Below are 20,603 nucleotides of genomic sequence, written 5' to 3' on the forward strand. Positions count from 1 at the left end.
TTTTTACTAATTTAATTAAAGAAAAGTGAGTATCAGGAAATATTTTGTTTTAAATTAAAGATTTCTTTCTGGTCAAAGAAAGGATTCATGAGATTAAGTCCTTACTACAGATGTAGGACCTACTGAAATTCTGTCTGGAAATTAAATTTGAGCTCTCTATTTAGGTAACAACACTTGGAATGTCTTGTATTATAGGAGGAGGAAATGCACCTATGAAACTGTGCAGATTTAATGGTGTTATGTCTTTATCGGACACAAAGTTTTAAAAAAATAATTATATCTAAATGTAAGTAGCATATCATTAAGTCATCATAAATTTGAAATATACTCAGCAGAATGATCAGATATTTTATTATGAAAATCAACTTTTGATATTGGACAAAGTCTATAAAAGTCTGGTTTGGTATTACCAACCAATTACTGCTATTTTAGTAAAATAATAGGTATAATTCAATTTGTATTTTTCCCACCATATTTCAGCTAGATCAACCGGAAACCTAGGCATTATGGTTTAGAATCTGTGAATTCATTTAAGCTTCTTTTCTGAAAGTTTATCAAGAACTTATGAAGTTTGAAAAAGTTAAGGTTCCTTAGCAATGTTATCTTGCTCACACTGGGCATAAGTAATGTCTGTGGCATATGCCGTTTTTTTTATTAGCTGGATTGTGTTCTTTTATGTATTATGGCAGGTGACCTCTCCTCCTCAGAGGGGTTTCAGAAGGCCCAAAATGCAACAGAATTATTTTGCTTACATTGTGCAAGAGGTGAGCCATTGAGAGGTCATGCAAAAGTAATAGGACATCCAGTCCTTCACAGAACTGAGCTCTGCAGCAGTGCTCTGCATGAGGCAAAGAACATGGTAATGACGAAGGTGAAGCTGAAGGATTTCTGACGACATGGCCTATAAATCCTGTACGCAGAGTCACTATTCCTGCTCATGCTTTGCAATATTGGCCATTCAACTGATATAAGGTGGGGGTGATGACGACGACAATTGTGATTCTTTTCTTCATAGAATATCAGGGTTGGAAGGGACCTCAGGAGGTCATCTAGCCCAAGGCCCTGCTCAAAGCAGGACCAATTCCCAACTAAATCATCCCAGCCAGGGCTTTGTCAAGCCTGACCTTAAAAACCTCTAAGGAAGGAGATTCCACCACCTCCCTAGGTAACCCATTCCAGTGCTTCACCACCCTCCTAGTGAAAAAGGTTTTCCTAATAATATCCAACCTAAACCTCCCACACTGCAACTTGAGACCATTACTCCTTGTTCTGTCATCAGGTACTACTGAGAACAGTCTAGATCCATCCTCTTTGGAACCTCCTTTCAGGTAGTTGAAAGCAGCTATCAAATCCCCCCTCATTCTTCTCTTCTGTAGACTAAACAATCCCAGTTCCCTCAGCCTCTCCTCATAAGTCATGTGCTCCATAACCCTAATAATTTTTGATGCCCTCCGCTGGACTTTTTCCACATCCTTCTTGTAGTGTGGGGCCCAAAACTGGACACAGTGTTCCAGATGTCGAATAGAGGGGAACGATCACGTCCCTCGATCTGCTGGCATTTCCGTGTTGTTATGGATGTTTAAACAGGCTGTGGACTTTTTGAGTTTCACCCATAGCTAGACAACAGTTCAGGGCAGGGATTTGGTTCCTGGTATATTCTACTAATTCTATTAGCATAATCTACTAATTAAACATTATATACATTTACAGCACTATATAAACAATATTTTGGATTAGACTGTTAAAAGTAAGTTTTCATGTTCAGTGGCCAAAACCTTCAGAAGCACTTAAGTCCCACTGAATCATTTAAGTACTTTTGAAAATATGGGATGTTCAGTGTGTCACCTTAAAATCATGGAAGAATATTTTTTATACTGGAGGCTAAAACCAAACCCCTCTAAGACTATTGTGTCAGCATTTTTCTAAACAATCATAAGGTAAGCTGGAACTCCATGCAGATTTCTGCAGCCAGCAGATAGGACACATTCTCACCCTAAAGTATCTTGGTGTGACATTAGACTGAAGCTTCACATGCCAACAGTATCTGAAAAATATTCATGACAAAATAAAAATGTGTGTAAATCTCATCCAGAAACTAGCAGGAATGACCTGGAGAACTGATGCAAAAACTCTATGCTCCTCTTCACAGGTCCTTGTCTACTCTACAGAGAATACTACTAACCAATCTGGATACACCGCTTCTACACATCACTTGTCCATTCTCAATTTAACACCATCATGTAGATTATTACAGGCACAGTGAAGTCAATGACACAACCATGGCTTCCTGTAGTAGTGCATATCTATCCACCTCAAAGTAATTGAAACATGAGAATTCTTCAGGAGTACAATCTTATTTAAGGAAACAAGAATCTTCCAATATAATGAAGACCTAAATCAGAGGTCGGCAACCTACGGCACACATGCCAAACATGGCACGCGAGCCGATTTTGAGCAGCACGCAGCTGCCTGCCGCTGTCCCGGCCCCCAGCCCCACTCAGCGCCCCCGCCCACCGCTCTCCCCTGCGGGGGCAGGAGGCAGAAGCTTGGTTCTGTGGCAGCCAAGCTTCCCCCTTCCCCGCTTCTTCCCCCAGCGTGGTGCTTTCCTGCCCCGCCCCCTCTCTGTCCCTGAGCCAATAAGTTGATGGCCCTGGCGAGGGGGAGGGAGGGGAAGAGCGGCAGCATGTACACAGCTCCATACAGGACGCAGAGAGAGGTAGGGACAGAGTCTGGGGGAAGGGAGTGAAACAGGGAATATCTCTTCCAGCCCCCTGCCATGAGCCGCTCAGGGCAGGGGGCTGGGAGCACCCCTACGAGCCGAGCACCCCAGCCCTCTGCCCTGACCCCCCACACACACTCAGCATTCTGCTCTGCACCCCCCATGCCCCTCAGCCCTCTGCCCTGACCCCCCCCCACACTCAGCATTCTGCTCTGCACCCCCCATGCTCCTCAGCCCTCTGCCGTGACCCCTCCACACACACACTCAGCATTCTGCCCTGCATCTCCCAGCCCTCTGCCCTGACCCAGCCCCCACTCAGCATTCTGCCCTTCACCTCCCATACCCCACAGGCCTCTGCCCTGACCCTTGAACCCACTCCACACACCAAGCCTTCTGCCCTGCACCCTCATCCCTCTTCCCTGAACCCCCCTACCCCAACACACACCCAGCCTTCTGCCCTGCATCCCCACAGTCCCATCCCTCTGCCCTGAATCCCCAACACACCCAGCCTTCTGCCCTGCACCCCCCACACACCCAGCCCTCTGCCCTGACCTTTGAACCCCCCACACACCCAGCCTTCTGCCCTACACTCCCCCACTCCAGCCTTCTGCCCTACACCCCCCAGCCTTCTGCCCTGAACCCCCTCCCCCAGCCCTCTGCCCTGAACCCCTGAACCCCCCCTCCAGGTCTAGGGTCCCAGGGTCCCGGCCGCAGGCTCTGCTCAGCCCGCTGCCGGCCTAGGTGAACAGAACCCCAGGCTGGCAGCGAGCTGAGCAGGCTGGCGGCATAAGATCAGCATTTTAATTTAATTTTAAATGACGCTTCTTAAACATTTTGAAAACCTTGTTTACTTTACATACAATAGTTTAGTTATATAATATAGACTTATAGAAAGAAACCTTCTAAAATGTTAAAATGTATTACCGGCACGCGAAACCTTAAATTATAGTGAATAAATGAAGACTCAGCACACCACTTCTGAAAGGTTGCCGACCCCGACCTGAATAATATACCAACATTCCAACTCAAATCCAGAAAACCTTTTTGTGGGTTACAGCTCAAGAGCTCAAAGATTTGGGTTCTCCTCCAAAGACTACGGGTAAGCAAGGTGGAAAGATGTAAACGAATAAACGCCTCAGCAAGGACTCAACCAAAGAACCCTGTGGCTTTTCACTCCCACAGAAAATATGATTCACTCTGAATCATATCCACACATCAGATAGCTCTATCCCGATATAACGCTGTCCTCTGGAGCCAAAAAATCTTACCGCGTTATAGGTGACACCGCATTATATCGAACTTGCTTTGATCCACCAGAGCGCCGCTTTACCACGTTATATCCGAATTCGTGTTATATCAGGATCACGTTATATCGGGGTAGAGGTGTACTTTCTCTATAAATGGGCATTGAGACACAAGCCTATCTGTGACTGTGGAAATAGACTTCAAACTATGGAACTCCTTGTCAATCAGTGTACCAATCATATCCCAATAGTATCTCTGAAGTCCACTCTGGCACCTGAAATGATCAATTGGATTGCTGGCCAATTGAAACAATCAGTTGGATTACTTGCACATCTAACACTGCTATTTTTAAGCCATACAAAAGTAGAAGTATGTGAGCAAATCCACAATGGTATGAGAATTTTAATATTTGCATTTCCTGACTTTATTTAGAACGTATATCTTGAAACTGCATATTCATATACATTTATGCAATAAATGGTATTATATGGTATTAGTCTGTCTTTCAGAAGTGAGCAAAAGATGACATGAAGCTAACCATGGTAGGAGATAGAGGATTGCAGAAGAGCATGGGGTGAGGAGAGGGAAGATTGATCAATACCTTTTGATTCTAAACACATGGTTTTCAGACTTGCTGAATTAAAGCTTAAAATAACACCCTTGTCTGTGCAGAATAACAGTACATAAAAAGGGTACTCACCCTGACTTCATAAATATTATCTGAATAATCCACAGTCTGGCAGATATAGCTGTATCCTCGAGCTCTGGATGCCAAAAATAGCTGAAAATATTAAAATTATATATGAGGGGAAAGAGTCCATACAAAGATAATTTTATTTTTTATTAGGGATTTTAGTGTTATTATAAATTTACTCCAAAAGCAGTATTTTAAATAATTTTTATTTACAATACAAAGATGCTATTTTTAAAAGTGGTCAATATTTAGTTTTAACAGTGTACTTTTTCATATCTCGTGGTGTCAAAACAAGTGGTCCCCTAAATTAAACATAAAATACTCAGAAAAAAATAAACAGACTAGTCTGCAAGATATTTAGAGAACAGAATAAATTACGACAACTTCCACTGTGACCTATAGCCATTCATACATGGATCCTGCCACCAGAGTGAGCAAGTTTTTGACACACAGAATCCCTTAATGAAACCAACAAGAAGAGTAACTTTATGATGGGATATAGGGAGAGAAAAACATCATTCAGGACAATAATACTGTAACCAACACTTGGAACTGTACATAGAAGCAAATACAAAACCAGTAAAAAGCAGCAGTATAATGTGTTCATATACACCCCACTTTGAGGCTAACTGCTGCATTCTGTACCAGCAGAAGCTTCCAAATGCTCTGGAAGGGTCATCCCAAATAACACACTTTGCAGTAATTTAGCCTGAAGGAGATAAAGGTTTCAATCACTGTGATGAGTTCTCATCAAAAGGGAGGGGCCACAGCCTCTTGGTCAACTTTAAAGGGGTGTCATGCTGCCTAGTATATACATGCTGAAAGGGAGAGATGACAAAAACGACCCTTCACAAAAGAGTTAATAGGGAGAGAGAGGACAATTAAATTAGCACAGTCCACTGAGTCCTCTTACAACTCATTGTAAGGCCAGCCCACTTACTGGCCTGATCCCACCTATGAATTCACATATTGTCAAAATAGGGGTAAGTGGGTAAAATTCTATAGCTTGTGTTATACAGGTCAGACAAGATGATCTAAATGGTCCTTTTCTGGCCTTAACAATCTGTAAATGTCATAGTCAAAAGGTATCTAAGGCTGTTGATGGATTTAGTCATCAGGAAGGATACCTGGACAGCATTTTGAAGTTTAAATGGTACCTAATGTCTAGTGAGTTTACTGGGTATTTTGATTTGTTTCAACTCTAAAGGGCATTTCAGGCCAAATTCTGTCATCTGCTATGAAATGCTTGCCTGTGAACTTTGTGATAATTCACAACGGTGGGAATCTTGCATCATGTTACTAATGTAAGTTAAAATGTCCTTGCATCAGTAAATCACTAAAACATCATGCTGTCTGAAATCTAACCTGCATGGTTATAAACCATGCAGCTCTGAAAACTCAAGGTGCAAATGTTTATTTCAAATGCTCTTCTCTGATCGGTCTCTAAGATCAATAAAACACACATTTTGATACTACAAACCTTTCATTTAGTCCTGCTTAGCACATACTGAATACTTGGGATAATGATCTTAAACTAGAGTAACAAAGTTAAAAGCTTACTACACACAGTATCCCAATTTATTTCTTGCAAAATAAAAGAACTCAGAGTATCAACAGCTAATATATATTAGAATTTGATATGTTAAGAATACACAAATCTGATTCATTGCCTATGTGAATCCAGTCTAACCTACCGACCACTATGCCTACCTTCATGCCTCCAGCTTCCATCCCGGGCACACCACAAGATCCATTGTCTACAGCCAAGCACTGAGGTACAACCACATCTGCTCTAACCCCACAGACAGAGACCAACACCTACAAAATCTCCACCAAGCATTCTCAAAACTACAGTACCCACACGAGAAAATAAGGAAACAGATCAACAGAGCCAGACGTGTACCCAGAAGCCTCCTACTGCAAGACAAACCCAAGAAAGAAACCAACAGGACTCCACTGGCCATCACATACAGTCCCCAGCTAAAACCCCTCCAGCGCATCATCAGGGATCTACAACCCATCCTGGACAATGATCCCACACTTTCACAGGCCTTGGGTGGCAGGCCAGTCCTCGCCCACAGACAACCTGCCAACCTGAAGCATATTCTCACCAGTAACTGCACACCGCACCATAGTAACTCTAACTCAGGAACCAATCCATGCAACAAACCTCGATGCCAACTCTGCCCACATATCTACACCAGCGACACCATCACAGGACCTAACCAGATCAGCCACACCATCACCGGTTCATTCACCTGCATGTCCACCAATGTAATATATGCCATCATATGCCAGCAATGCCCCTCTGCTATGTACATCGGCCAAACTGGACAGTCTCTAAGGAAAAGGATAAATGGACACAAATCAGATATTAGGAATGGCAATATACAAAAACCTGTAGGAGAACACTTCAACCTCCCTGGCCACACAATAGCAGATCTTAAGGTGGCCATCCTGCAGCAAAAAAACTTCAGGACCAGACTTCAAAGAGAAACTGCTAAGCTCCAGTTCATCTGCAAATTTGACACCATCAGCTCAGGATTAAACAAAGACTGGGAATGGCTTGCCAACTACAGAACCAGTTTCTCCTCCCTTGATTTTCACTCAACTGCTAGAACAGGGCCTCATCCTCCCTGATTGAACTAACCTCGTTATCTCTAGCTTGCTTCTTGCTTGCATATATAAACCTGCCCCTGGAAATTTCCACTACTTGCATCCGAAGAAGTGGGTATTCACCCACGAAAGCTCATGCTGCAAAACGTCTGTTAGTCTATAAGGTGACACAGGATTCTTTGCTGCTTCTACAGAACCAGACTAACACGGCTACCCCTCTGATACTTGACAGTCTTTCTGGGACTATTTGAAATTCTGAGTAGACGACAAATCTTGAGTAGTCACCTGAATATACCTATTGCTGTGCAACTGCATCTGCCATGCTAGGAGTGACCTGGTTTTAAAACTAACAGACCAATATGAACTAGTATGAGACCCCCAGAAACTTATTTGAGCAGAATGTCACTCTGCTTACCCATGTCAGGCAATAAGAAAACAAAATGTAAAGGCTCAGACACAAACTTGTAACAAAAAAGTATTGCAAACATGGAGAAATATAGCTCATTTTTTCATCTTTCAAGGCTATCAGACTCTTCACTATACCAACAATTAAAACCTAGGTTAAACTGATACATTTTACTTCATCCTCCAGTGTTACTTTATTGCTCTCTGAGCTTGTACTAGTTACGAGTGATAGCTTAACATTAGATAAACACACCAGAGATGTTTCAATGATAGCAGTAGGTAGTGGAACCCTTTTTTGTTTGTTTGTTTGTTTTGTTTTTGAAGCTGAACTTGATGCAGTGGGGGATTTCCAATAGCACTCTGGTAACTTTAAAGATTCTACCACAGGAGCAGAGTAACACATTGAAAGTGTCCTGAAATTGGTCTCGCTATTCATTAAAAGAATGGAGAAGAGTCTTGATTTTGATTTGCAGCTTCTGCACCAGTGTTCTTCAATGCAAAGTTCACAAGATAAGCAGTGCTTGTGACCATGAATAAACTGACATTAAGTTTTTAATTAGCACTAACATTTCTAAACTTTGTGCTGAAGATGGCCATCTACCTGAAAAAGTGATGTAGAGTGACATCAACTACAGAATGTATTATTTTTAAATCAACCATCTCTCTTTCCCCCTCTCCAGCATACATTATCTATATTACAAGTCTTAGAGGACCTTGTAGTTGCCTTCACCTTTCCCACCTTTAGCTGAAGAAATCAAATGTAGTGCTGACACTGCACTGTTTATTCTTTGCAATTAGATGAGACACACACTGAGTCAAATTCTGCTATAACATATACTCTTTGTAATCCTATTGCCTTTAGTGGGTGGTGTAAACAGGAGAGGAATGTGTTCCAGTATGTTCTGAATAATTTAATAGGGAGAGGAATTTCACTGAGGAGTCATGGTTAAAATTCAATCTACTGAAATATGTCTTGACACAAACAGCTTCCACATATCCTAACAATGCTGTAAAAGAAGCCCTAGGTCTATACGAAAAAAATAATTGTCGGGAACAATACCACTTCAATGGTGAACACATAAAAATAGATTTTTAAGAGTCCAGTTCCTAAAAGCTGTTAGTTTCAACTGCACAGTTCACTTGTTTCATTCCAGGCTCCTGGCAACAGATCTTGTGCTAGCAAAATCTAAATTCTTCCATCAAGGAGTTAATCTGAAGAAAGATTTTCAGCAAGTGAATGAAGATAGTCACACATTTTAAATCAGCAAAAGGTTTGCTGAACTGATGTGAATTGCACTAAAAAGCAGTAAGGGATGTTCTAGTAATCAGAGCATTCAGGTGAACATTTCTCACCTTATAAAGTTGTATGCAAGATAATTCAAGCTCAGGTCACTGAACATGATCCCATTAAGGCCTTGCCCACACAAGGAAATTCACTATCATAACTGTAGCGGAATAAAATATTCTGTGATAACTATTCCTTAATAACTCCCTTTAGGAATACTCTATTCTGGAATAAAGTGCCCACACGGGAGCTATTCCAGAATAGCTATTGAGGAGTAACATACTCTGTTTTAGCCATGCTGGTCAATTTACTCAGGTAGACAAGGCCTAAGAAAGGTGAAGTGTAGCAGGCAGCAAGACCAAGCAACTTGGCTATCATAAATCCATGTTCGTGAAATCTCGTGTTTTTCAATAGACGACTCCATGAACTGAGTAGGAATACTATTGTAAGATTTTGCCTCGCTGCCCTTAACTAAAAGAAAATATGATTTACCTCTTTTGTTCTCATTCTAAAGATCAAGAAAAGTTTGAATTTCCATTACCTCATTAATATTTTGCAGACATACCCTGAAAATACAAGCTAATATAATGTAGCTATCCTTCAGTTTCTAACATAATAGCTTGTCTGAGACCTTGCAGAAAAAAATAAAGACAGGGTGCCAAATTCTGATTTTAGTTATACTGATATAAGTCTAGAATAACTCCACTGACTTCCGTTGATATGTTCCAGAACTGGGTAATTGTGCGAAGAAATTGATGCAGGGATAGACATACCTTCCATTCAAAAAGGATTTTTACCATCAATGTTAAACAAAGTATTAATAAGTCAAGCTATTCTGCATGACTCTGACACATATGCTTTTACAGTATGCTGATTCACAAACTCATGATAGATACAGTACCAATTTCAACAACACCATTACCAGGAGAGCTCTAAAAATCCAATCATCAATGTATTCAGCTTCCAAAACAGGCAGTAAAATTATCCAGAGAATATAAAAATTATACAATTTATCTAACACTGTCAAAGTTGTGAATTCTACCACAATTCAAAAGCATAAAAATACAAGACCAACCTCTTTGAAAATATAGAAGTTAAGTAGAACCATTCCAAAGTTGTAGCTAACCAGCAAGAAGCGCAACTGGAAGGGTTCTCTTCTCCTCATCCACTTGGGACCCAACCAGACAGTGAGGAGGTAAAGAGTGCTTATAGTCAGTGTTGGAAGTGGAGATTGCATCAAGAACCAGTCATCAACACGTTTGTCTGAGGGAAATAAAACATAACAAATTAACTGAAATAACAAACTACATGTTTTTTCATTAAGTTTAAATAAAATATATTCATTATAAGTTTAGGCATCACGTTTCTTAAAGTTAAGAACATAAGAACAGCCATATTGGATCAGCCCAGTACTGTCTTCCGACAATGGCCAATGTCAGGTGCCCAAGAGGGAATGAACAGAACAGGAAATCATCATCAAGTGATCCATCACATCACCCATTCCCAGCTTCTGGCAAACAGAGGCTAGGGACACCATCCCTGCCCACACTGGCTAATAGCAATGGATGGACCTGTTCTTCATGAACTTATCTAGTTCTTTTTTTGAACCCTGTTATAGTCTTGGCCTTCACAACATCCTCTGGCAAGGAGTTCCACGGGTTGACTGTGTGTTGTGTGAAAAAATACTTCCTTTTGTTTGTTTTAAACCCACTATCTATTAATTTTATTTGGTGAACCCCTAGTTCTCGTGTTATGAAGAGTAAATAACACTTCCTTATTTACTTTCTCCATACCATTCATGACTTTATAGACCTCTATCATATGCCCCCCCACAGCTGAAAAGTCTCAGTCTTATTAATCTTTCCTCATATGGAAGCTGTTCCATACCTTTTTTGTTGCCCTTTTCTGAACCTTTTCCAATTCCAATATATCTTTTTTGAGATGGGGCGACCAAATCTCCATGCAGTATTCAAGATGTTGGCATGCCATGGATTTATATAGAGGCAATATGATATTTTCTGTCTTATTATCTATCCCTTTTTTAATGACTCCCAACATTCTGTTAGCGTTTTTGACTGCCACTGCACACTGAGTGGATGTTTTCAGAGAACTATCCACAATGACTCCAAGAGCTCTTTCTTGAGTGGTAACAGTTAATTTAGACCCCGTCATTTTGTATGTATAATTGAGATGATGTTTTCCAGTGTGCATTACTTTGCATTTATCAACATTGAATTTCATCTGCCATTTTCTTGCCCAGTCACCCAGTTTTGTGAGATCCTTTTGTAGCTCTTCGCAGTGTGCCTGGGACTTAACTATCTTGAGTAGTTTTGTATCATCTGCAAAATTTTGCCACCTCACTATTTACCTTGTTTCCAGATCATTTATGAATCTGTTAAATAGTACTGGTCCCAGTATAGACCCCTGGAGGACACCCCTATTTACCTCTTTCCATTCTGAAATCTGACCATTTATTCCTACCCTTTGTTTCCTATCTTTTAACCAGTTACCGATCCATGAGAGGACCTTCCCTCTTATCCCATGACAGCTTACTTTGCTTAAGAGACTTTGGTGAGGGACTGTGCCAAAGGCTTTCTGAAAATCTAAGTATATTATATCCACTGGATTTCCCCTTGTCCATGCTTGTTGACCCACTCAAAGAATTCTAGTAGATTGCTGAGGCATGATTTCCCTTTACAAAAAACCATGTTGACTCTTCCCCAACAAATTATGTTCATCTATGTGTCTGACAATTTTGTTCTTTACTATACTTTCAACCAGTTTGCCCAGTACTGAAGTCAAGCTTACTGGCCTGTAATTGCTGGGATTACCTCTGGAGCCCTTTTTAAAAATTGGAGTCACATTAGCTATTGTTCAGTCATCTGGTATAGAGGCTGATTTAAATGACAGGTCTCAGATCTAGAGGTAATGATAAGAGATTGGAAAACCACTAAATAAAACAGTTTAAAGGGCTGGCTTAGTGAGGGTACCTTGTGCTGCCATGTGGGAGACCAAGGTTTTATTTACAGATTCAGTGAGTCACTTGAGCACCACTCCAGAGATCTGAAGTTATACTTAAAGGCCCAGAATTTGCTATACTAAGTCCTGGTTTGGTGTCAAAAAAGCATTGCTAGTCTGAGGACCTCGTGACATCTTTGAGATACAGTAATTAAAGCATGGCTCCACTTTGAAAAATAACCCTGTAAAAATGGCACCTGTTTAATCAGCAGAACTGCTTTTTATCTGTAATCAGAATTGTATCTAGTTACTTTACATACAAAGAGTAACTTTTTCATTACCATAAGCACAGCTGTAGGAGAGTGACTGAATTTCAATTACAGGGCCACTTGTGAAATATCATTGTTTTAAAATTTTGCCCTTGGTTACACTTGTGCACTGAAAGAAATACAGTTGTACATATGTAACTAAGGGTAAAATTTGGCATGCAGAATCTTTATTACTGATCATGTTACATAACCTTGAATTAATACATGACCCCAGGTTAAGCTGCAGAGCTGACAGAAACCCCATCTTTTTATTTGTAAATTGTGCAATTCTGATACAGAATCGATGAGAAAAATATAAAACACAACATTTCCATTTTTACAAATTAGAACCACATTTTAGGGTCAGATATATCAAATCCATCTGGACTTTTAACAAGTTCTATATAGCAGAATTTCCATGACTGTAGCCTGCAGAAAGGACAAATCACATGGTGCTGGTGCTGGCGCTTCCTTCCTGCTTCCAGCCACTTTTACAAATGTCCAAGCTCTTCTTTGCAATGAAGAGCTTGGAGGCTAGATAGGATTAAGGAAGAGAAACCAGGCTAACTACATCCAATAGGGGGCTGTTGCTTTTTAATAGAAAGAGAAAAGGGAAGAGACAGCCTCAAAAACTGGATTCACTAGCACAGCGGTGGGCAAACTTTTTGACCACATAGGGGTTCCAAAACTGTATGGAGGGCTGGGTAGGGAAGGCTGTACCTCCCAAAACAGCCTTGTCCCCCTCTCCCTCCCCTTATCCACCCCCTCCCACTTCCCGTCCCCTGACTGCCCCCCTCCACCATTCAACCCCTCCTGCTCCTTGTCCCCTGATTGCTCCCTCCCAGGACCCCCCTACCCCTAACCGCCCTCCCGGGACCCCACCCCCTATCCAACCCCTCCTACTCTCTGTTCCCTGACTGCCCTGCCCCCTATCGACACCCCAACCCCCCTTACAGGCCCCCCCTAGGACTCCACCTATCCAACCCCTCATGTTTCCCATCCCCTGACTGCCCCCCCCGAACCTCGGCTCCATCATAAATATTTTCCCAGAAATCACATTGTGATGATTACCATTTTACAATCCCATCCACACTTCTATTACCATTCAATTTTAGCAACTGCTTTCTCTCTAGCAAACTGAGATAAACAAGTGCAACACTTATCCCACCAGAAAGAACAGAACCTCAGCTTCCCAACAGAATGAAATAATTGGCGCAGAGTCTGTGCTCAGCTTCTGCCAAGCAAAGATAAGAGGGCGTCTGCAGTGGAACCAATTATGGCTTCTAGATTCTGGAGTCAGTTCTGAGCCATCTGAGAGCTGGGAGTAGCCAAGAAGTAGCATGCTCTGGCCACATTGCCTTCTCATCTCATATATGGAGGACTGCCAGGGTGTGGTAACACAGAAACCAAAAGAGATCCAGTTGCTTTGCAGCTTCTTTGCTCTGCCTGAGCAGCACCAAGGGTCAAGATTGCATCAGTGAATCTGGCCTTTCATCTCCAGCCAGTGGTTCAAAAGACACTGAATGTCTAATATGCCAGTATTGAAATAGAAGCAGAGGGAGACCATTTGAGTCCCAGCAACTGCCAACATATTAAGCAACTCCTTCTTCTGCATCAATGGGAACTACAACCCAATGGAAATGACAGGAGAAAATGTCTGGCACAGAAAACCTCTGAATCAAATACCATATGTGCAAAGAAACCAGAGTGGAGATGAACAATGCAGGCACTAGGAGGGGCATAACCCACAACTCTAACTCTAAAAGGTGACCAGGCTCTGGTAAGAGTTCCCATTATCATCCTCTTTCCAGGCAGGGAAAAAGTAAAACAAATCAATCTGCTTTGATGAGCTAATTCTCCCAGTTGTAAATTGGGTATTGTATTGTTACCATCTGGGACAGGTCAGGTTCTTCCCTCTTTGGCAGTACTCGGCAGTGTTCAGCCTCTGGTGGGGTAGAATTCAGGCTATCCCTATATATCTATTGGTTTAATTCAGAGATCTGCAACCTTTAACACATGGCCCGCCAGGGTAAGCACCCTGGCAGGCTGGGCTGGTTTGTTTACCTGCCGCTTCCGCAGCTTCAGCCGATCGCGGCTCCCACTGGCCGCAGTTTGCTGCTCCAGGCCAATAGGGGCTGCGGAAGTGGCAGTCAGCACATCCCTTGGCCCACACCACTTTCCGCAGCCCCCATTGGCCTGGAGCGGCAAACTACAGCCAGTGGGAGCCGCAATCGGCCAAACCTGCGGAAGCGGCAGGTGAACAAACCGGCCCGGCCTGCCAAGGTGCTTACCCTGGAAGGCCTCGTGCCAAAGGTTGCTGATCCCTGGCTTAATTAGTAAAAACACTTTATGTTGAGATAAAAATGAAACTGATCCTGAAATCCAGAGATTTCAGAAGTGGTCCAGGATTGCATTCTCTAGTTCTGCCAAGGCACAAATTCACATTGGCCTTAAGGGGACTTTAGTACTAATACATATAACAGTATCATTCACATTCATAGCTAAATGTGAATGGGAGTTGTGCCTCCACTGATGTTAGGCCTGTCAGAACTGACTGGGCTTGCTCTCTCCCAAAGAAATGCAAAGATCATAGGCCTGCTTGTCTGACATCTCGTTTCAAAATCCCTGTAAACACCCAAACTCTGCATATGCACACACTTTGGGTGCACTCTTGTTAGGCGTATAACAGGGGTGGCGAAACCAAGGGAGGTGGAGGCTACACCCTGCAATGAAAATATTGTGGGAGCTGATCTATATTTCCACTCTAGCACATATCACACACCACCCTGTAACCCTGAGCCCTGGCCAGGGAGTATATACGAACCAGGGTGATTGGGATGCGAGCAGCTACCCACAGGGAGAGATATACCCCGACCTCCCCACACTGCCTCTGATGCTGTCCCCATTCCCTCTAGCCTATGGTATTTTTCAGGTTGTCTATATATACTCACAGAGACCTCAAAAACAGGCACACGACTGGACCTTATAAAACTGCCCCTGGATTCTTCATGTCCTGTCAAACTTCTGCCTACCGTTACTGTGAGGTTTTGGACAATGGACATGTTTCACCCAGAGGGGAAGCCCTCAGTGAAGTTCAGTGAGAACCTGACAATGGATGCATTTAAGGGGAAGGAGAAGTGATTCTTGAGTTTAGTTTGTATATCAGTATAGCTATGTTTGTAAAGTGCTTGGGCATAAAAGGTCCATGGATTATACATAATTATAATCAAGAATCAGAGGGGTAGCCGTGTTAGTCTGGTTCTGTCCTGTTTGCTGTATAGGATGCTGATCAGGTGGTTAGAAGCAGCAAAGAACCCTGTGGCACCTTATAGACTAACAGACGTTTTGCAGCATGAGCTTTCGTGGGTGAATACCCACTTCTTCGGATGCAACAGGATATAATCAAGAAATTACTAGTCAATCTCCTCTGCTGTTTTATCCTTGTTTTCCACACACACACACACACACACACACACACACACACACACACACACACACACACACACACACACACACACACACACACACACCATAACATTTTTGCATGCTTAGAGCATAATTAACACACTATAGTCTGGCTAATTTAATTTGGGAAATATAGGACAGAAATCTGAATAATAAATACAAATAATTACATTTTCATCTGTAAAAAAAATTAAGAGGGTAAAGATCTATATCAGTGTCATACAAACAGGGGAAAAGGGGGCAGTGGAGGTCAAATGACTTGTTCTAGCTAATACCGAGGCAGTGGCAGTCCTGTGCTCATGCTGGCATGGTATTTAGTACATACATAAGAGCTGGCATACTGGGTCAGACCATGGTCCATTTTGCACTGTATCCTGTCTCTGACTGGCCCATACCAGAGCTTCAGGAGGAGAGCACAGAACAGGGCAATTATGGAGTGATCCATGCCTATCTTACACTCCCTCTGGTAATCAGATGTTCAGGGTTGCCCAACCATGGGGTTGCATCCCTGACCATCCTGGCTAATAGCTATTGATGGACCTATCCTATGTTAACTTACCTAGTTCTTTTTTTAACCCAGTTATACTTTTGGCCATCACAATCTCTCATGGCAATGAGTTCCATAGGTTAGTTGTACATTATGTAAAAAAATACTTCCTCTTGTTTATATTAAACCTGCTGCCTATTAATTTAATCAGGTGACTCCTGCTTTTTGTATTGTGTGAAAGGATAAATAACACTTCTCTGTGCACTTTCTCCACATCATTCATGATTTTATAGAACTCTAGCATATCCCCCCTTAGTCATCTAAGGGGGAGGAATAGCTCAGTGGTTTAAGCATTGACCTGCTAAACCCAGGGTTGTGAGTTCAATTCTTGAGGAGGCCACTTAGGAATCTGGGGCAAAAATTGGTCCTGCTAGTAAAGGCAGGGGCTGGACTAAATGGCCTTTCAAGGTCCCTTCCAGTTCTAGGAGATTGGTGTATCTCCAATTATTACCTATCTTTTTTAAGCTGCACAGCCATAATCCTTTTAGTCTCTCCTTGTATGGAAGCCATTCCATACCCCTGATTGTCTTTGCTGCCCTTCTCTGAAACTTTTCCAATTCCCCTATATCCTTTTTGAGACAGGATACAGTATTCAAGGTATGGATTTATATAGTGGCATTATGATACTTCCACTTTCATTTTCTGTCCCTTTCCTAATAGTTCCTAACAGTCTCTTAGCCTTTTTAACTGCCGCTATGCATTAAGCTGAAGTTTTCAGAGAACTATTCACAGTGACTCCCAGGATTTCTTGGGTGGTAATGGTTAAGTTAGAACACATCATTGTGTAGATAGATAGATAGATTAGATACAATTTTTTTTCTGGTGTGCATTACTTTGGACTTATCAATGTTGAATTTCATTTGCCATTTTGTTGCCCAGTCACCCAGTTTTGTGAGATTCCTTTGTGATAGCTTTAGACTTAATTATCTTGAGTAATTTTGTATCATTTGCAAACTTTGCCACTTCACTGTTCATTCCCTTTTCCAGATCATTAATGAATATGTTGAACTGCACAGGTCTCAGTACAGATCATTAGGGGACTTCGCTATGTACAGTGGGGGTGCTGAAAGCCACTGAACCAAACTGTAAATCCTGTATATGATGGAAACCACTTCAAGCTGGGGGGTGCTGCAGCACCCCCCGCACTCCTGTGCATGACTGTCTGCTTTACTTAAGAACCTTGTCAAAGGCTTTCTGAAAGTTCAGGTACATTACATTGACTGGATTACCCTGATCCACATGCTCATTGACTCCCTCAAAGAATTCCAATAGATTGGTGAGGCATGATTTAGTTTTATAAAAGCTGAGTTGACTCAGTCTCAGCACATTATGTTTATCTATGTGTCCGATAATTCTATTCTCTACTATAGTTTCTACCAATTTGCCCAGTTGAGCTGACTGACCTGTAATTGCAGGATTGCCTCTGGAGCACTTTTTAAAAAATTGGCATGACATTAGCTACCTTCCAGTCACCTTGTTTCAACAATAGGTTACATACTACAGTTAGTTGTTCTACCATTTCATATCAGAGTTCCTTCAGAACCAAACACCTGATGACTTCTTACTGTTTAATTTATCAATTTGTTCTCAAACCTCTTCTATTGACACATTAATTTGTGACAGTACTTCAGATGTGTCACCCAAAAAGAATAGCTCTGATGTGGGTATCTTCACCACATTCTCTGAAGTGAAGACCAATGCAAATAATTAATTTAGCTTCTTTGCAGTGGCCTTGTCTTCCTTGAGTGCTTCTTTAACACCTGTGTCATCTAGTGGCTCCACTGCTTGTTGGGCAGCCTTCCTGCTTCTAATGTACTTAAAAAAATTATTCTTAGCTTATGTGTATTTATCACGTTGCTTCTCAAATTCTTTGTTGGCCTGCCTTATAGTTGTACATTTTATTTGCCAGAGTTTGTGCTCCATCCTATTAGGATTTGACTTCAAAATTTTAAAGGATGCCTTTTTGCCTCTAATGGCCTCCACTATCCTGTTGTTTAGCCATGGTGACATTCTTTTCTGATTTGGTGTATACGTTTAGTTTGAACCTCTATTATGGAGCCTCTATTATTTTTAAGTAGTCTCCATGCTACTTTACCCTTGACTGATCTTTTTAATTTCTGCCTAACTAGCATCCTCATTCTTGTGTATTTCCGCTTTTCAAAGTTAAATATTACTATGGGTTGTTTTTTTTTAATATATTTTCCCTCTACAAGGATGTTAAATTTAAATACATTATGGTCACTATTACAGAGCAGTTCAGCTATATCACCTCTTGGACCAAATCCTGTTCCATTTAGGATTAAATCAAAAACTACCTCTTCCTTTATGGATTCCAGGACTAGCTATTCCAAGAAGCAGTCATTTATGGAGTCTAGAAATTTTACCTGTGCATCACACTCTGAGATAACATTTAACTAATCAACAAAAGGATAGTTGAAATCACCCATTATTATTGCATTTTCTGGTTTTGTAGCCTAACCTCTCATAGCATTTCATAATCACCATCATCATCCCGGTCGGGTGATCAGTATTATATTCCTACTGCTATTCTCTTATTATTCAAGCATGTAATTTCCATCTATAGAGATTCCATGGTAAAGTTTCATTCATTTAAGATTTTCACATTATTTGACTATGCTTTTGCTTTTTTTTTTTTTTTTAAAACATATAGTGCCACTCCCCCAGCAGCACAACACACTCTGTCATTCCTTATTCATTCATATATTTTGTATCTTGGCATAATCGTGTCCCATTGATTTTCCTCATTCCACCAAGGTTCTGTGATGCCTATTATATCAATAGCCTCATTTAATGCCAGGTACTCTATTTCACCCATTTTAGCATTTAGACTTCTAGTATTTGCACTTGTACATTTTGTCAGTATTTAGTTGCTTCCCTTCATGTTTTACGTTTAAATGGGACTCTTATGTTTGACTGTTCCTCACTAGATCCTACCCGTACTTTACCAATTTCTTTCCTATCTTCTACACTAGGATATAAAGTATCCCTTTTAATAAATCCTCCCTAGATGTCTCTGATCCAACCATGTGTTCCTCCATACCTGTTAGCTTTCCCCCATCCCTTAGTTTAAAGAAATCCTCTACAACTTTTTAAACTTTTATGTACTAGTAGTCTGGTTCCATTCTGGTTTAGGTGGAGCCCATCCCTCCAGTATAAGCTACTCCTTCCCCAGAAGGTTCCCCCCAGTTCCTAATAAACCTAAGTTCCTCTACCTTACATCATTGTCTCATCCACGCATTTACACCTTGCAGTTCTGCCCGCCTTACTGGCCCTGTGAGTGGAACCTAAAACATTTCAGAGAATGCTACTAGGGAAGTCCTGGACTATAATCTCTTACCTAGCAGCCTTTACTTTGTTACCTTTCCCTATGTCAATGGTCATACCAGCAGGTACCACGACCACTGGCTCCTCCCCAGTGCTAGTAGAAGGCTATCTAGATGTCTCATGAGATCCGCAGACTTCGCCATGAGGTTTTCCCGGTCATCAAAAACCCTCAAGTATCTCTATTTCTAATAAAAGAATCCCCCACTACTATTACCGATCTCTTCCTAGAAACTGGGCCTCCACCCATGGAAGGGCATCCTCAGTGTGAGAGAATATCATGACATCATCTGGAAGGTGAGTCCCAACTATGGGACCATTTCCCTCTGCTCCAGGTTGATGCTCTCCTGCCTTGACACTTGCATCCTCCTTAACAATACTATGTCCCCAGAAGTCTCCTCTGTGTACCTCCAGTTCATCCACTCTGGCCTTAAGAGCCCATACTCCATCTCCGAGGACTGTGAGTTGCTAGCACCATATGCACACATATGGCACATGCCCATGAGGCAGGTAATCATACATGTTGCACTCAGTGCAATAAACTGGGTAGCCTCCCTCCTCCCCTGCTGGTGGTCTTCTACCTGCATTTTTTTTTAACTCTGGTGGCTTTTTATGTAGCCTATGTTTAGGGTATGTCTGGTGGATTAGGGTTTGGGTTCTTTCTATCATTTCCTTTGAACAGAATATACTAAAATGATTCAAGATCTTCTGTACAAGCGGAGTTCCATAGCATAATTTCTTCTGCTACTCTGGAGCAAGCTATTTCACTGTAATCCAGAAGTGCTTTGTCATGCATGAGTAGAATGCAATAAAAAGGGGATCCTATTAGATTGTGAACTCCTTGGAGCAGAGAATGTGCCCCTTACTATTAGAAATTATAATCCCAAATAAACCTTAAGAAAGAAGACAAAAGTAAAGAGACAGGTAAATTTTTAGTTACTAGTCCAATAGTTTATTGAACTAGGTGCTCCACCCGTGACAAAAATAGCCAGATATAAAATCTCCTCCTATATTTTCAT

At 41.6% G+C, this 20,603-nt stretch overlaps 1 protein-coding gene across 2 annotated transcripts in view; it reads right to left on the bottom strand.

Moving 5' to 3' along the window:
- Nucleotides 1–20,603, bottom strand: part of ELOVL4 (ELOVL fatty acid elongase 4) — a 70,705-nt gene that overhangs the window by 27,025 nt on the left and 23,077 nt on the right. For both annotated transcript variants that reach the window (XM_045011050.1, XM_045011049.1), the window contains exons 2-3: nucleotides 10,040–10,227; nucleotides 4,665–4,745 (exon numbers count right to left, since the gene is read on the bottom strand). In XM_045011050.1, the coding sequence (XP_044866985.1) occupies nucleotides 4,665–4,745; nucleotides 10,040–10,201 (243 nt within the window). In that variant the 5' untranslated portion in view covers nucleotides 10,202–10,227. The remainder of the gene's footprint in view (nucleotides 1–4,664; nucleotides 4,746–10,039; nucleotides 10,228–20,603) is intronic.

The sequence above is a fragment of the Mauremys mutica genome, chromosome 3, assembly GCF_020497125.1.
Source record: "Mauremys mutica isolate MM-2020 ecotype Southern chromosome 3, ASM2049712v1, whole genome shotgun sequence".
NCBI classification, from domain to species: Eukaryota; Metazoa; Chordata; order Testudines; family Geoemydidae; genus Mauremys; species Mauremys mutica.